Source organism: Haemaphysalis longicornis, unplaced genomic scaffold (assembly GCF_048455015.1).
Source record: "Haemaphysalis longicornis isolate Haplotype H1 unplaced genomic scaffold, Haemaphysalis longicornis Haplotype H1 scaffold_4, whole genome shotgun sequence".
NCBI classification, from domain to species: Eukaryota; Metazoa; Arthropoda; class Arachnida; order Ixodida; family Ixodidae; genus Haemaphysalis; species Haemaphysalis longicornis.
The window spans coordinates 43,254,293-43,271,498 of record NW_027526361.1 but is presented as its reverse complement, the minus strand read 5'-3'; the positions used below and the strand labels follow the sequence as shown (position 1 = coordinate 43,271,498).

The window sequence follows — 17,206 nt, the reverse complement described above, 5'->3', positions numbered from 1 at the left end:
GGCCAAGGAATCAGGATGAAATGGGTGAATCTATGGAAGCTCAATCAATGTAACAGGCAGTAATGCCTGTGGGGGCTTAGGATATAAGTAATTTGTAAGAGGTCCCCCTGAGGAGTAAAGTTTGGTTAGCTGTCAGAGTAGGGTGGTGTCATCGTGGAGGGGTGTGCGGGACCCGGAAGGTAGATAAAAAAGAAAAGTCTATTCACAAGTATGTGCAGACACAAGTATGTGCAGTATTTGCTGCAGACGATGAAGCACGAACAAGACAAAAGACTAATTGGGTTAAAATTAAAATGCGCCGCAGCGCACGGGGAGGGTATCGCCGCACAATCCCTGATAGTGGTTTGGAGGCCAAAAAGGTGCCCAACCGCCGCACGTTTGGCGAGAAATGCGCGGGGTTTTGGCGCCCAGAAACCGCCACGGGAGCAAGTCTTGCTTGCGACCGCTCGGAGCCGGCTTGTATCCCTCAACAAGTCCTCCCCAAATATAGTGCGCTAACTACTCGAGGGCCTTGACCTCCGCCTCCCTCCGTCCTTCTGCCGGTCAGGGGAGAAAAAAAGCACGCTCCCGACATTGCTCAGGGAATATAACACCTCTACCGGCGGCGAGCTTTCCTTTCGCTCCTGCCGACGGAGGGGACAGAACAAAACACGAACGAGGGTGGGGAGGGAGCTAGCCCAAAGGCAACGACCATAATCCAAGACTGAGGGCAGCGTGGGGTCTAAAAGATGTCTGGGGGAGATAGCTAGCATAATTCAAGCACCTGCGAGCCAATAAAGGATCCGATACACATTCGCAGCTCTGCTGCGCAGCAAGCTAAATTCTTAGACATCAAATTTGAGTAGTACGATCATATTCGTAAGATTACTTCCCGGGAAAGGAATGTTTCCAGTATTTCTCATGAGCGTGACCGTACAAGCTTGCCTGGGGCCTAAAATAGTTATCCAGGATTGGCAGCATTTAGCATAGGCTTTACAGAATTGGCGACGGAACACTTCAGGGCAGCACAATATGGTCTCCAAGAGAATTCCTCATGTGGAGACTCTGGTCTCCTCCCAACAGGTCTCCTCCCAAAATTGGTAAACTTTGTTTCTAATAGGTTACCAAAGGTTGCCAATAGCTGTAATTCACACTGGAGGCGAGATATGGGATGTCCGGAGTGAACCAGACGTTCACTTGTGATTTACAAACGTCATTTCTAAACTTAATAGAGGTGTTTTTAATCTGCTGTGTGTAGTTAAACATTTTTCTTTGGTGTGGATTCATCGCAGCAGCTGAAAGTATGGCACCAAGACTGCCTCGCTTCTGGCAGTCTTGGTGTCATAGGGAGCTTAAGAGGGTTCAACGCCGGTCGACCACTCTCGACATGTCGTAGACACTCGAGTCACGGGCCGGGGGTTAAAAAGAAGGTCCCCATTCACCCCGAGTAGTCCGAGTGGCGCTGGCTACCACCCCCAAGCGCAGGAAACAAAAAAATAAATGCCCCAGAAAGTGGAGGGGAAAATAGCCCCGCCGGTAGCGTAGTGGTCATCGCACCAGACCGGTATTCTGGAGGTCGTGGGTTCGGATCCCACCCGGCGGGCATTTTTTTCTCCACTTTCTTTCTTTCTTTCCAAATTCTTCATCTGTTTCAATGACCTACCGCATTCCCCCCTTTGCTTTCCGAGGTTTTCTTGGCTGCCAACCCTTATTCTGTCTTAATTCACCGAGCCCCTCACGCACCACAGCTCCGCTGGTCATCCTTCACAGGATGGAAGGGCACTGAATTTCTTCGCATTGCAATACTAGCTACCTGTTCTTCTTCTTCAGCCTTTGTTGTTTTATAAAAAAAATTGATTGTCGAGCTGAGAAAAAAGTTTCTAAGCCCTCAGTAAGCTTGCGTCTGGTAAATCCGATTTTGTGAATAATGCTTACAAAGTAACAATACACCTTGTGTACCTCGGAAAAGCTGTCGACAATGACCGTTGATAACATTACCAACTGTCAAGACCTACAAGAGTCTTGCAAGGCCTTTACCTGTACCCCCATATGTCACCAACTGACCTGACGTCTCCTACCTATTTGTTCATTATTTAAACTTAGGGCACGAAGTTTAAATAATCATCATGTTTCACCGTGGTATTGAGGCTGTGCGCGCTCCATCGGCGCATTCGGTAGTACATTATTCGCGGTTAGTTTGTTACCGTCCGCACAGATTAGACAAAGGAAACAAAAACCAGCTCACTGTTTTCTTGGGGTATTACGTAGGGCCGACTGCCCTTTTCCGAAGTATGTTGCCAATTCTTGGGGCAGCCTCCTTTCATCGCTTTTGGGTTGTCGTAATGGTTGAACTGTGCTGCTGGGGTGTGACCATCGGCTCCCTTTTCTCTTCTTTGCACGTCTGCAAGAGGACGGAAGAGATTAACTTGGTATATTTGAACCTGAGACACTTGCTCGTTTGCATATTTCTTTCCTGTACATGCAGGCTCTCAAGCTCAAGGGTTTTTACCCTTCTGCTTTGCCATAGACGCCACGTTGCGCAGGCCCGCGTTTACGCAAGTAAATTTCACTTACAGTTGCTTGTAGTAAATATTAACAACGCACATAATTATCGATGCATACTAAAAGTTACGAAAATGATGCAAGCTGTTCTAAAATCTGCAGAACGAAAGACCGTTTTTTTTTAAAACCAGGGGGCTAGTATTCTGCGAAGGAAAGTTTGACATCCACCTCAATGCAGCCGTATGGCTACAAAGGAAAGCTGTACAACTTTCTCAGAAACTTTGCAGTTGAAGAAAAATTCGTCCTGGTCCAGGATTCGAACCCGGGACCACCCCTTAACCGGAGCAGTCGATCTACCAACTGAGCTAACCAGGAGTCTGACGTTTGTAGCGCGAGAGCGAATTGATCAAAAACAGAGCGAATTGATGAACAGGTGTTAATCGACCAGATTTATGGGAAATCCCCAAGGTGGAATAAGGTGGAGTAATGACCAAGGTAGAGTAAGAAACTTACTCTATCTTGGGGATTTCCCCTAAATCTGTTCGATGAAGGGCTAGTATTCTGTCGTTGAAGTTTTTCGCTAGTTTCTGTAGTTGCTGAGAAAGAAAAAAAGTTTTAGGACCCTCAAGCACTTTTTATGAGTTGTTAATGCGAACTCAATCTCTCTGTGCCAGCACCCCAGCTCGCTAGGGACTGCTCCACTGCTGGACAATGGACACGAACGCTTGGATGCTGAAATCGAACCGGTTCAACCAGGGGCGTTATTGCACCGAACTGCGCCAGCTGTCGCCACCACCCTCTCTGCTTTTCCACGGGGTTCTTTCTGTGCATGCCCAGGCTTTGCCTCAACAAAAGCTTCACTCCTTTTCTTTGTGTGTTATTTCTAAAGCTCGTGCTATAGATCCACATGACGTGTCGTGGACGATGGGAATTTAGGTGCCGTTTAGCTGCTACAGACAGGAAAATAGCACCTTAATTTCAGGCAAGGGATTCTAATGAGGCAGTACTGCTTCATTAGATTTTCTTGTGTGTGCAGACAGACGATCCTTTATTTTATAGAAATTTTTGTGCACTTTGGTCTAACATGAAGAGTCGAGAGGAGTCTGAGGGAGCGAACTTACCATCGCTGCTGGCAAGCTTCTGTATTGAAACTGGCCTCTTGACTCTTGTGTTTGCCACAGGCGTTTCCTGTTACAAAAACTGGCAGTGTCAGCGGCATACATTAAGTGGAACACTTAATTAAACAGACTTTGAAACTGCGCGGGACCGCTTACCTGCGTTTTCTTGAGCACCACTCTGCTGCTGTTGGATTTTATTTGAGTTTCTGGAAAAGACGCGTACCCTGATATGTCATCAATGGAACCTGGAAGGGAAGAGAGAAATGCACCTGTATGGTTCGTTGACCCGCTTACCGAAAGTACCTCGCCAGGCCACAGTTTCTATTACAGTTTGGAACAGCTGGCGCCCTCTATTCATGCAGTGCTCTCGCCATTCCTGGCAACTTACGCACTCACACGTCCAAACACGCGGACACTCGGGCTGCTCCATAATAAAAGGGGCTAAAAACCGATGAAGGGACTTTAGTTCCATCAAACGGGATATCTGCCGAATCCTGGCGGTGCTTATGGTTGTAAGCTGGAAACAAGCTACGGCGACCAGATAAGAATGAGCTATACACTTCTGAACAAAATGTAAACAAGGTATTTGCCTCGAAAGGTGTGGGCAAAGGAAAAATATGGCGCCTCAGAACAAAGACAAAAAATGACAGTTCATGCACTCCTAGAAAGGAAAAGTACTTGGAACAGTACGCTAACAGTGCTGCGTCTGCGCTGCTCTTGTAATGAGCAAGCCAGGCAGCCGAGGAGGCGGCCTTACTTGTTCGCCAAGTAATCACGTGCACGCTGAAGTGCGCTTGCGTAATTGTTTCATTCGTGACATTAACCATAAGTTACGCTGATGCGCAATGTACCCTCTCGGTAGCTGTGGTAGCCTGAACTCGGAAGAAAGCGTTGGAGAAAGCGAAAATCGAGGCTTGGTGTGCATACCTTGCGTGGGCGTCGTGGCGGGTGCCACCACCGAGTGGCGTGCGGGCGAAGCCAAGTAGGACGAGCCCTGGCGACCGGAGGCCGAGGTGAGTGTGGAAAGCACGTTGTCCAGGCTGGAACGCTTGCCCAGCGCGGACTCGGCCAGGGCGTCGTTGCTGGCACAGCGGCCGCCCACTGAGTGGCCCTCTGCATGACACGGGGACGGACGGAGTTGGTATACGGGCCCCAATGCCGGGATACACTTGGCCGGATGGGCGGGGGGGGGGGGGGGGGGGAGTCACAAATTACTGTCGTCGCTTCCAGAATGCGAACGGTCTCGGAAACTAGTAAGGCGACCTTAGCTTAAGTGGCCGCCTCGGATGAGTGACTGGGACATAAAAAGATAGACCGGCACAGACCGCAGTTCAAAGGTACTATATGATCGTGGTGGATGAAAGTTGGCCTGTGGGCATGTGTATTTACTCGGTGCACATGGCTAGGGAACAAGCTGTCGTTCTGCCACCGCTGTAGTTTAAAATTCTGACACCGGGCTTGCTCCGAGGAATTAGACACCTTTGTTTCTGGCCGACTAGCCACTGCGCGTCGGAACACTTTTAATCGTTACGGCTTTACGCAATTAAGTAATTTGCTGTATTTCTAGGGCAGTAGGGTTAGATCCTACTGTAAATTATTAATTAGTTAGTTAATTAATAATTATTTAATTAATTACTGTCACCCCTGTCCGGACTATTACAGGACTGAAAAATACAAATAAAAGCAAAAATATCTGAGTTACAAGCCTTAACTCGTTGCAGTGCATGACTCAAAGTGGGGAAGACGAATGAAATACAATACAAGAGAAAGCCATTGTGCGGAATATAAGTACGTACAACATCCGAATATTTCCTTCGAGAAAACCACGTCAATGTTGCTGATCTTGCGGAAAGCCCTGTAGAGCGTGCTTTCTTGCAAGACTGCATTTCTAGAAAGCGCTTGAAAAGATTTCGCCAGATGGCAAGTCGCTTGCCAGTGATACATCGTCGTTTCACAAAGTTCGCCAGAACTCGGTGCTTGCGAATGTTATGTGGTGTAAGCCATCTACACGCATGCGGCTGTGGCTTCGGTGAGGCAATAGTGGCAATGAGACAACAGCTTGTGTATAACGCCCCTGCAAAGGGTGCACCTCCGCACAATGACTACTTCTGCGGTGAAGCACATTAATTGTGTGACCGATAGATGGGGCATGACGGCACAACCGCGTCGCTCTGTAACAGAGTGAGCGACAGAAAGCAGAGAGCGAGAGAGTGGAGACTACACCCGTACCACAGTGGCTTCGGGGAGACAATAATGACGATGATACAACAGCCTGCTTATAACGCCCCTGTAAAGAGTGCACCGCCGCACTATGACTATTTCTGCGGGGAAGCACGTTAATTGTGTGAGTGATAGATGGGGACATGACGGCGAAACAATCGCGTCGACCGCGTCGCTCTGTAATAGAGCAAGTGACAGAAGTTCTCTCTACGTTCTCTCCACGTGGATAAACCACGTGGAGAGAACGTAGAGAGAACTGCCTTCGAGAGTGGAGTGGGTGACGTTGCCGAGGAGACGTGAGTAGAAATTCAGGAGGGCGAGGGATGAGGTGCTCACGCATTTTTAAAGATCCACCAATGAATCTTCAATTAGTTTTTTGTTGTTGTAGCTTGAATAAGGGGTAATTTGCTTCATTTAAAGAAATATGTGACTTGATGCTGACATCAACGTCTGCTTTTTCAGCCGCGCCAGCTTTATTTCATCGCACGTTTACGCTGCGTTACCATGTCTGAGTCTGTTCTTGTAGCTGGACACTTGGCTTTGATGTGTAGCCACGTCATAATCCTTTCGCTGGTCGCCACAGCTATAGCGGCAGAACTCCTTCTTTTACTTTATTTGTTGTTAAGTGACTTATTAGAAACATACCCGCTGCTTCATTCGAGTGGATAAATATTCCTTGACTACGGGCACATGCAACAGACGTACACAAACAAACAATTACTCTGTGAGCACAAAAACAAAAGTAGGAAATTGAAAGAAAAAAGAAAAAAAATTCAGGGAAGCTTGCACTCACGCGCAAGACTTGAATGGTGAAGCTGTTGTCGTTGAGAATTTAGCATTGCAAGTTTCAGTGTCATCGTTTATTTGCGTAGTTGCGGTGCTATTAATCGTCGTTATATGCATCGAAGAGGTCATCGTCTTCTTCGCGGCGAGTGGTGGATGCAAAGTCGTCCTCAGCATTGTAGACTTCCACCAGCTCAACTGGCGAAGCTTGCACTAAGTCGCGCTAGGCTTGAACCATAGCGAAGCTGCAGGATTTATTTACTCGTGAGCACCAAGGACACATCACCACGCATTTGTACGTTTGAAATTGTTTATTTATATGTTGCGCCGTTGCTTTGTACTTTGCCAGTAGTAGTCATCGTAATATGAATCGATATCGTCGTGTTCCTCATGCCAAGCAGCGCTTGGCGTGACAGACGATAGCGCTGGAGTTTTTCTTTTTTTTGCTAAAGGAGCTGGGGACTCGGCGGCCGCCACGAGGCAGGCGCTCACGAGCGCTCCGCATTTTCTTGGTATTTTTTTCCTGCAACGGCAAACTTGCGGCTTGTCCAACAGCTCCGCTGTTAAAAAAAACGTAGCAAAAATAAAAGTTTTACAGGAATGATTTCGTATTGCTTTTAACCAAAAAAACAGGAAAAGAAATGCGAAGAGAAAAGGTGCACAGAGATACGAAGAGAAGGGAACGTCGGAAACGTGGGTGTGAAAGCCTTTTGAGTGAAGCGGCCTTACTTTGAGGCATAAGGATAAACTTCGCGGCCGGATGTCCGGAGGCAAATTGTAGGGATAAAAAAAAAAAAAAAAAAAACCCGTGCTGTCCCGGCAGTGGTGAGACTGGTGACACTATCTAGTATAGAGCTGACAGCGCGCCCAAACACGGTGCTTCCAGTGTTCGGTGTTTTGTAGACTCGGTGTTTGTTTTTGTTTTTCGCTGGCTGTGATGACCCGTATGCGTTGAATTCTCCCATCGTCGCGCAATTGTGCAGCTTCAAAGGAACAACAACTTCAAAAACAAGAACAACAAAACCTGCTTGAATATAAGCCGCTCGCGCTGTTTTTTTCCCCCGTCTTCTGTTATTGTATCTTTGTTTTCAATCTCTTTGACCAATACCAAGTTCCCCACCTTCTCAATATGAAATAGATCGTCAGGGAAAACGCACTGAAAGAACAAAAGCAAAGAAAGAAGGGCATCAGAACGTGTTCTATAGGCGCGGTTACATGGCTGCGACAAGGAGCGCGTAAAAGCCTGCTGGCGCAGCTATTTCGCTGCGCTTTCTGAGCGAATCCCGCCGCTCGAATGACGTCGACGCGGGCAGAAACTGGTCGCTGCGCTTGTGCAGCCACGTAATCGCGGCCTATGACGGGCCGCTTTGCGAGGTGAGAAGAGGCCGCTGGCAACGTTGGCCGCGGGAACGTACCGTGGTCCTTGGGAAAGGACGGGTCGGCGCGCCTCCTGCAGCAGATGTAGCCAAGCACCAGGGCAGCGGCGGCCAGGGCGAGACTGAGCGAGGTGGCGATGGGCACCAGCAACGGAAGCTCGCCGTCGGCGTCCGCCCCCGCGTGCACCACCATCAGCTCGGGAAGAACCGTGCCTGCACCGCGGGGATGCGACACGAGGTAAGTTTCACAATGCCTTGCCGAAGTCCCGTTGCCTATGGTGTCTCATGCCCCGGGCGCATTTTAGGACGAAAAACAATCTGCGAAGAGGAAAATGTATTGCTGCGGTATGGGACGCAAAATTTGTAAACTGTCATCATCGATATCCGAAGAAGTATATTGCGATCCAGATTTCAGCGCTACCGAGCACCAGAGCGTATCAATAGCTATTCCACCGTGGTAGGTCGAAGTAAAGGGAGGTCGACCAAACTTCGGATGTTCCGTCCCCTGGGCTGGGGCACGCACTGGTGGGCCATTATACAAGTGTGCCATGGCTTCGTTCCTCGGACGCCTTGGTTCTTGAAACTTTTAGCAAAGCAAATAACGTTTGACCAGCCAGGCTCTGATCCTTTCTATTTAAAGAATTCACGTGTACTTCGGTTTCCCGACATTACTCTATTGCCACGTCTCATTGTCGTCCGCACAGAAAATCAGACTAAAAACGCTTCCCGTCGCCGGTTTTATCATAGTGGCGGTAAAGTTTATTCGGATATTCAAATTTTGGGGCTTGTGTTGTAGGCAGCACATACCTTATTAGCCCGATTTCATTTGTATTCTATTTTGTTCCAAAATAGGCATAAAAATAAACCATACATTTCGTGCTTTCCTTGGCATTCATTACGGTGAGATTTCTTAGTATATTCGCGTAACGAACCTGCAATTTTCTATTCTATAATTGGGAAAATAGTTTGACAATTTCCTGTAATACCAACCATGGGCAACTTGTGGAAGCTGCGTGGTTATACACAGCAAATTATATAGCAAAGCCATGCGGAGAAATTCGTTGTAGGTGGTACTTCATTAAAACGAGTATGAGTATGCGCTGTACAGAGCAGTGGGGGCCGTGGAACACTCCGAATAAAGTCAAGTTTCGTTATAATGGGCGTTTACTGTACGAGTATACGAGAAATGTCAAGCCGCTTGCAAGCTAACTGAGTCCGGAAGAACGTCCGCTCACCGGCGAGCGTGGCCGACGCCGGCAGCGTGCGCACGGCGTACTCGGCGACGGCGGGGCCGGCGTCCGTGTGGGCGGTGACGCGCAGGCTGTACCAGGTGTCCGGCCGCAGGTGATGCAGCGTCATGGGGCCCTCGCGGGGCTGCAGGGCGCGGGAGGCCACCAGCCAGGGCCCCACAGACTCGCGGGCCCGGTACTCGACAGACAGGTGCGACACGGGGCAGCTGGACGGACCGGGCGACCACGAGGCTGGCCGCAGCGTCAGCGAGCTCGCGTTGGGAGACACGAACGACTCCCGCTTGGGCGACGCCGGCACTGCGAGCGCAGACCGCACGCACCAACTGGCTTAGTGGTCGTTCGGAGGGACTCTGCGCACATGGTCTCAGAGCGCAGATGGTTCGACCTTTCGGGGCCCTTTGTCGACAGGTTCAACGTTTATGATGGGTCTCGGTGCGATGAAGGCGCAACTGAGAGACAGGCGCGCAAGAACGGCGAGGCAATAGACTGTATGTACGATAACTGCGTTTCTGTGTGTCATGCGTCATGTGAACGCTTGACTTTCCTTGTTGTGGCTGTGTAATAAGTGTATTTTTCTTGGAAATTAAATTTTCTCGTTAGTGACGAACGTTTAGTCGTTTGGTATATTTCTCTTATGCTCAAGGCCAGCAAGATATAAACCAGCAGCAAGCACAAACCGGCAGAAAGCTCATGCCTGCCTTGTATTCCGTGTTGCCTGCCGTGGCAACACGGGATACAAGGGCCTTGGTGTCATTTCTCCATGACTCCGCCCTGAACGAAACTCTGTGAACGTTTGCCTTTTCTTTACTACTGTGCGTGTGCCGTGTGCGCGTTCCTGCGTCTTTTAGTTTCTGTGTGCTTATCTGCGTTTGTTAATATTTGTATGAGCTTTTGTGTCTTCGCTTCCTTCGTTCATTTTCATCCCTCTCATGTTCATTTGGAGTAGCAAGCCAAGCACGCTGCCTGGCTGATTTTATCATTAGATGCATCCTTCCCTCTCCTCCTCCTCTCATGCTCAAATCAACTCAAATCAATCGTGGACCAGGGCGAATTTTTCTTCAACTGCGAAGTTTTTGAGGAAGCTGTACAACTTTCCTTTGTAGCCGTGCAGCTGCGTTGAGGTGGATGCCAAATTTTCCTCCGTAGAAACTTACTCCACCTTGGGGACTTCCCCTAAATCTGGTCGATTAACACCTGTCCATAACTGCGAGTGGTTGATCAATTCGCCCTCGCGCTACAAACGGCTAGCCTCCTGGTTAGCTCAGTTAGTAGAGCGACTTCCCCTGGTTACGCGGTGGTCTCGTGTTCGAATCTTGCACCACGACAAATTTTTCTTCAACTGCGAGGTTTCTGAGAAAGCTGTACATCTTTCCTCTGTATGCGTACGGCTGCATTGAGGTGGATGTCAAATTTTCCTTCGAAGCTGACTCGTGACTCGATTCCTGTTTTCTTATCCAAACAAAATGACCTCCGATATTAATGATATCTACAGCAATCAGAACTGCCGCTACAAAAAAAAAAAAAGAAATACCAAAGAAAGTATAACGTGCACTGTTGCGATTGTGAAAAAAAGGCTAAGGCGAAGACGTGGCCCGCATGCATTGGTGCCTAAATTTGCACGACACAGAGCCCCACCCTGACTAAAGGGATGGGCACCGTATACAACTTTACTATTTTAGTTTCTGGAACGAAGCTGTCACGGTACAACTGCGTGCATGCAGGAGACATCTTTCGGCTACTAAAACTTCATCCGTTCTTTTCGCGCGTATACCTTTGCCCTGCGTCCTGGCGAACACCGTGTCGCTGGGCTCGCTGCGGCCCCTCTCGGCCACGGCCACGATGTAGATGTGGTACTGGGTGCCGCAGAACAGGCCGGCCAGCTCGTGGCTGAGCCAGGTGCCGTTGGCCCAAGCGGCCGCGGACGCCGCGGGTCCCGGGGGCGAGCCTCTGGAGACAGCCGCTTCGGGACCCGGAGGCGGGGACACGCGAACCAGGTCCCACGAGCCCTGCTGTCGCTTGTAGTGCAGCTCGTACTCTGCGCAGGCCGTGCGCGCTCGTATATACGGAGGGGGATCTCCGTAGCTGTCGGGATTAATCAGGCGTTCATTCAGACACCGAGTTCATTTAGAAGCTGAAAAGCCGCGTCACTGTTTGTTGAAAGGTAGAAGAGGAAAGTGGACGCCGCCTGTTCCAGGATCGCAGGGAAGCGGCAGCGTGTAAAGTTCCTTTGTCCATCACAATGCTGCACAGCATCGATCACTTAGGACATTCGAGAGCTTATCTTTAGCCCGGATTGTACAGTAAGTACGGTAGAACAAAGGGATACGCTGTCAGTTTCGGAAATGTTGAACCAGGGGCTATGTACAGGTTGGTGTCGCGAAGTTCACCGGCGTTTATGAGCCCTCCAGGCTCATGAACGACGCACGCTAACGAAACATTCGCCCAGAATGAGGGTCTTTTTTGACACCGAAATAACTCTCCACGTGGCAACTAAACAAGTACTACGAAAACGCGTCGCCGTCTACTGGAAAGTTTCGGATAGTCCGCGAAGCTTTTTTCTTTTTTTGTTTTTGTACGAACCAATCAAAGAAAAGACACTACCGAGCACGGCTCGGCTAAGGCCGGGCTCAGGCTGTTGCCGGAACTGTCGTAATAACTTTAAAAAATGACGTAATTTCACGTCTCAGCCAACCGAACGGCGTGACAGGCCGTTTTTTTACGTCCATAGATCACGATATGGATTTTGCGTCGGTAGTGACTCTGAACATATATTATATAGCCTTAATTCGCTGTAAGGCACGCTAACAACGCGAAATGATTGCCGCCGCATGCTTGGAAAAGTCATCGATGTTCACGGTCTTTTTTGATGGGGAATGTAGCATTGCAATGGAACTTTGTAATCGTTATTGGCGTCGCCAGGCAATGAACCGGCAAGTCACATTCGTCACGGGACGCGGAAAATATCACTCCCCTGTTCACTTATCTTAAAACTATTCTCCCCTGACAGTCACGTGATTGAAGCAGCTGACAAACAACGCGAGCATTTCGAAACACGAGCCCCATAAATTCTCTCTCATTTAATGACGTTGATAGAGGAGGAGCATTATTTTTTAGGAAGGGAGCCTAAAACATTATGGGGTTCAGGACCGATACGTGTGGTAAAGGCTGGGATTGTTGTTGCCGGTTGTGTTTGTGGTTTGAGGGAAAGAAAAAGGAAAGGAAGTACACTGCGGATATTTTTGAGCTCGGCAGGGAGCTCATTTGCCTACAACGCAGTGCGGGAGTAGGGAAGTAGAGGGGGAGTAAAAGGATAGTGAAAGATAGATAAAGAGAGAAGGAGAGAAGAGAGAAAGAGAAAAAGAGAGAAAGAAGAGAGAAAGAGAGAGATGGAGAAAGAGAGAAGAAAGAATAAAAGATAGAGCTTATGCAATGTTGGGTGCAGTCAGCTATCGAGCGGTTACAGATGCCGGCACCGCTTTCGTCTTACTGCACAAAGACAGAAATATTTTATGCCTTCTGCTGACTGGGCCGCTTCGCGACATCAATTTTCCCTTTTTTTTGCCGCATAAGCTGCCAGGCTTACACGACAGCAACAATTTAACACTTCTCAGAAGTTGGAGTTACGTCCGCTCAACTTCCCGCTTCGGCAATGCAACAGCCGCCCGACCCGGCACATTCGCAACGCAAGCTGGCATTCGCGACTGCTGTTTGATAACGTGGGAACGAGGCGATAACGGGCGACCGAGCGTTCCGGCAACAAATTCTTCCTCGGATGCTTACGTCTCTGTGCCCGTGTTTCAGCAAGCCTGCTTTTCTTTGGGTTCGTCCGCTTCCTTTTCCGCCTTGTTTGCCCGCTTCTCTGAGAACGACTTGCCACTCCTCTCACGCGCCTTAAGGCAAGACGTGTTTCTTTTCTCTCGCTGCAAAAACAAGAACAAACTCGAATGTGACTTCGTAATGGCCAGACCTGTTATCCCCCATTTGAAATATGCTTGTTCGGCGCCGGGTGGAACCTGGGTAGAAGTAAACAAACAGTGCCGCGGCACGACCGAGTGTGCGCGCGCGGAGTTTTGAAGCAGGGGCAGGAAGTAAGGAGCGTGCGAAGCTTTGCAACGAGGAGCGAAGGCCGCAGCGTCTACTCGGTCGGAAGCCTCTGGCGGGAAAAACAAAAACACTTTCGGCCGCTCACCGGCCACAACTTTTCTCCGCTCCCTGCCGGTGCTCCTCACTTACGCACTTTTCTTCTCCCTCTTACCACCTCGGCCTCTCCCAAACACCCAGAAATCAAAATCGTGTTTTATGCCATTTTCTGTCAAAGCGGCGTTATTTTCGGCACCCCGCACACCGCTTTCGCCCCTTGCCATTCGTCCATCGTCTTTTGTTGTTGCTGTTGCGATCTTTTAAATCTATTATCCTGTTTCGGTTTTCTTTTCGTCGTTTTATTCTGTACTACGTTGTGTCTGCTTCTGCCTTTAGCAGCGCCACGGTGCGCCGGCTGGAATCAATGAACCCGTATTTATTTGGCCACCCCCGGCTGGACGTTTGTTCCGTCTCTTCTTCCTCTCTTTCCTCCCGGTGTACGTCCTCTGCGTAATTCCATCCCTCCTCCAGGAGTGCTTCTTTTCCCTTCTTTCGTTGCTATTCATTCGCAACGCTGTCTCCGTCTCCGTGCCGAGCCCGTCGATCTCGCCGGCAGGTTTTTCCCGCGCCTCCCCAGCTTGGCGAGGTTCTCCTCCTCCTCCTCCTCCTCCTCCTCCTTCGGGGCTCGAATCGACGCCGTATTTGTTTTCCTCTTCGTTGAGCTCTGGCTGCTCGCATCCCAGCGCTCATTCTTTATTTCCCCGTCTTCTTTTTTTTCTTATTTCCCCCCTATTCGCTTCTTCGGCGCCCTGGAGGCGTGCCGGCGTCTCGCAGCCCGCGCTCCCCCTTTCCTTTGGGAAATCGTCGCGCCACGTGCGTCGTGGCCGCATCTTGCCGTAACGTTTCTGTCGCGCGCGACGCAGCTGCCTCTGCGCCCCCCGCTTCCCCTCTCTCCCCTTTTACCGACCCTCCATCTTCTTGCTGGCACCTCCGCCTTCCCTCTCTTCCCGCGCACTTGCTTTCCAAGCATGGGTGGTGAGACCGATTTTCTCCTTTTTGCTCCCTTTCTTGGTCCCTGCATTTGCTTCCTCCTTCTCTAGTTTTCTCCTTATTTCTCAAACCGCGCACCGTTCGACCTCCGGGGTCCTGGCTGCTGATTTTCAGGATGCCACGCTGGTTCAGCCACGCTTGTCTGGGGGACGACGACGCGTGCACCGAATGCCTTTTTTTCCTGTTTTGTGTGCCAGTTTGTTTCTCTCGTTGTTGCCAGCAAAGTGCGAGCGGGCGCCTGAGCGCTTGTCTATTTTTGAAGAACGATGCTACATGCACTACGTAGCGCGGTTACGACCGCGGTGTTTACCTTCTCCACCGCCCCTTGCCTTCCTGGCTCTCTTCTTATTCGTTTTATCTCTCGAGTTATATTTTTCATTTTTTTTTCTCAGCCGCAGAGGTCGTGCGGCGTTCTGAAACTTTTAAGGTTTGCCCCTTTTCTCCGTCCAACTTTTTTTACGCGATGCCTTCAGTTGAACTTGCATTATCTTTTTTGGGGCGCGGAGATCTGTTGCCGGCACTCGCAAATTTGTCCATTCTTTTCGTCGGTTATGAATTTTTTATTTATCTCACTGTTCGGTGGAGGCAAGGGCGGAAATTCCTGCTTTCTCCACCGGTTACACGCGGGCGGTCTCGTGCGCGCGCAATATTTGGGCACGCCGGTGCGTGGAAATCTAAAATGAACGACGATTGTGCGGACGCCGAATTCAATTACCTCCGCTCTTCTTCACTGGAGCGTTCGAAAACTGATCTGTGGGCGACGTCGTCAAAGGTACGCGAGGGAAGCGAAACGTGGGGGGAAAATATCCGTTCGAGACACCGGCTTTGATCGCAAACTGTTGGGAACGTGCACATATTTTGTGCCGCCTGATTGCTTGCCTTCCAACAACACACGGCCTATTTCGGGGAATGACGACAGCGGACGAGAAGGTGGAGCTGCCACTATGGGCGCGTGTTATTCAGCCTGAGGCATGCACTCGAAATGGAAAGAAAAAAGAAAACGCGAATACTTTTCGCACACGAACGGAATACGGTCGGCCAGACGAGTATACAATGAAAAACACCATCATTCGTGCCTTTTCTCTGCACAGCTAGCTATGTGGAGGATTGTGACAGATTCAGAAGGGGTAAGGGAGGAGGGGGGCGGTAGCGGTGGTCGCCCTCTCCCCTCTTAATCCATAGCTCGCTCTGAATTTCCCATTGACAAACGCGGTCCGTGTTGGCGATCGATATGTATATGCGGCAACTGGTATGTTCTGTATATCGTGAAGTCGGGCCCTCTTTGTCTGACACGACTGCATTTCGGTGGGGCGGAGTAAATGACTGATAAATTCTTCCCGAGACATTATGAGTTCAGCCACCCTCGATGATGAACACCCGTCTGTTAAATGTTTACGCAGTGTTAGTGACTTGTCTGCCCACTTTCGTGTGCCCTCGGCCATAAGAATTACCAGACGCGCACCCAAAGCTGCCTCACTGCACCGCCCTCACTCACATTACGAGTGCAACACTACCGGACGTGACGTCATCACTTCTGGGGAGGGGGGGGGGGGCTACTTATCATGACGTCGCTTACGAGATTGTCGTCACTTACTGTCGTGTTTCCACGTCTGCCATTGGAGGTTTGCACTAGTCTCCTTGCCCATAATGGAAACATTCACCCGCCGCGGTGGCTCAGTGGCTAAGGCGTTGCGCTGCTGAGCACGAGGTCGCGGGTTCGATTCCCGGCCGCGGCGGCCGCTTTTCTGATGGAGGCGAAAAGCAAAAACGCCCGTGTGTTCGAGATTTCGGCGCACGTTAAAGATCCCCAGGTGGTCAAAATTAATCCGGAGCCTCATCGGCGCGCCTCATCGCCTGCGTTGCGTCGGCGCGTTAAACCCTACAATCAATCAAAATAATGGAAACATTCGCTGGCAGTGACCTTGAAACGTCCTTGCGCTGACCTTGATATTGCCTCTTGCTCAACTATATTGTGATGTGCAGGCCCTCGTGAGATAAGGGCGCACGGAAGAAGGCGTGTACTTTACTCCATTATTTACATAAGCCGACGCAGGTGGATTTGTTTTACGGGAAGTTAGCTCTCGCAGGAAAGTTGGCTTCACCGTAATGCTTTTTGGTGGGCGTCATGCGCACAGTGAAACCCAACGCAGCTCTCCCTACGGATTGCTTTCACTGTAAAACGCGGAATCACCATGCACCAAGATTTCTTCAGGTATGAGTTGCTTCTAGTGTTCGAAGTTGCAACTGCATTGGCACTCTATCACAATGCGCCAAAAGCCGTGGTGCTCCACGACAACTAAGCCCTGGTTTGGGCTAGTTTGTACGTTCTCGCACGTGGTCAGTTGCGTTTAAAATGTACCCTACTACTGGTACAGAATGAAAAAAAAAAAAAAAGCCTTACCATACCTTCCTAAAGAAAGTTGAGTTGAGAGAAGTTCAAAGTTCTCACATCAATACTGCGTCAAAAGTTCGTCAAAACCTTCGCTAAAAGTGCGTCCAACATTCGCTGGATGTGCGTCCAATCGACCGTCAAACCTTCAACGACCCCAATCGCAAACGAAGAACGAACCCAAGCGACGATTTCTCGTGGACGAAGTAAACGCATCCTTATGAGATAAATGTATACTATCTGCGAAGAAAAATTCGGCATCAATCTCTGATGCAGCCGTACGGCTGCAAAGGAGTACAGCTTTCTCAGAAACGTCAGAAACTTACTTCACCTTGGGGATTTCCCCTAAATCTGGTCGGTTAAGGTATACTAATGTGCTTAGTTTTCATGATCGATGCGTGTATTGTCTAATCTAGAACCGTTCGTTTTTGCGATTTTCAAGTAACCGTTCTGACACAA

At 49.7% G+C, this 17,206-nt stretch overlaps 1 protein-coding gene across 1 annotated transcript in view; it reads right to left on the bottom strand.

Annotated features, from left to right (window-relative positions):
* Positions 1–17,206, bottom strand: part of LOC144179735 (cell adhesion molecule Dscam1-like) — a 251,484-nt gene that overhangs the window by 3,480 nt on the left and 230,798 nt on the right. The window contains exons 28-34 of the mRNA XM_077708177.1: positions 11,000–11,263; positions 9,214–9,525; positions 8,018–8,191; positions 4,527–4,712; positions 3,756–3,844; positions 3,603–3,669; positions 2,225–2,380 (exon numbers count right to left, since the gene is read on the bottom strand). Coding sequence (XP_077564303.1) covers positions 2,225–2,380; positions 3,603–3,669; positions 3,756–3,844; positions 4,527–4,712; positions 8,018–8,191; positions 9,214–9,525; positions 11,000–11,263 — 1,248 coding nt within the window. The remainder of the gene's footprint in view (positions 1–2,224; positions 2,381–3,602; positions 3,670–3,755; positions 3,845–4,526; positions 4,713–8,017; positions 8,192–9,213; positions 9,526–10,999; positions 11,264–17,206) is intronic.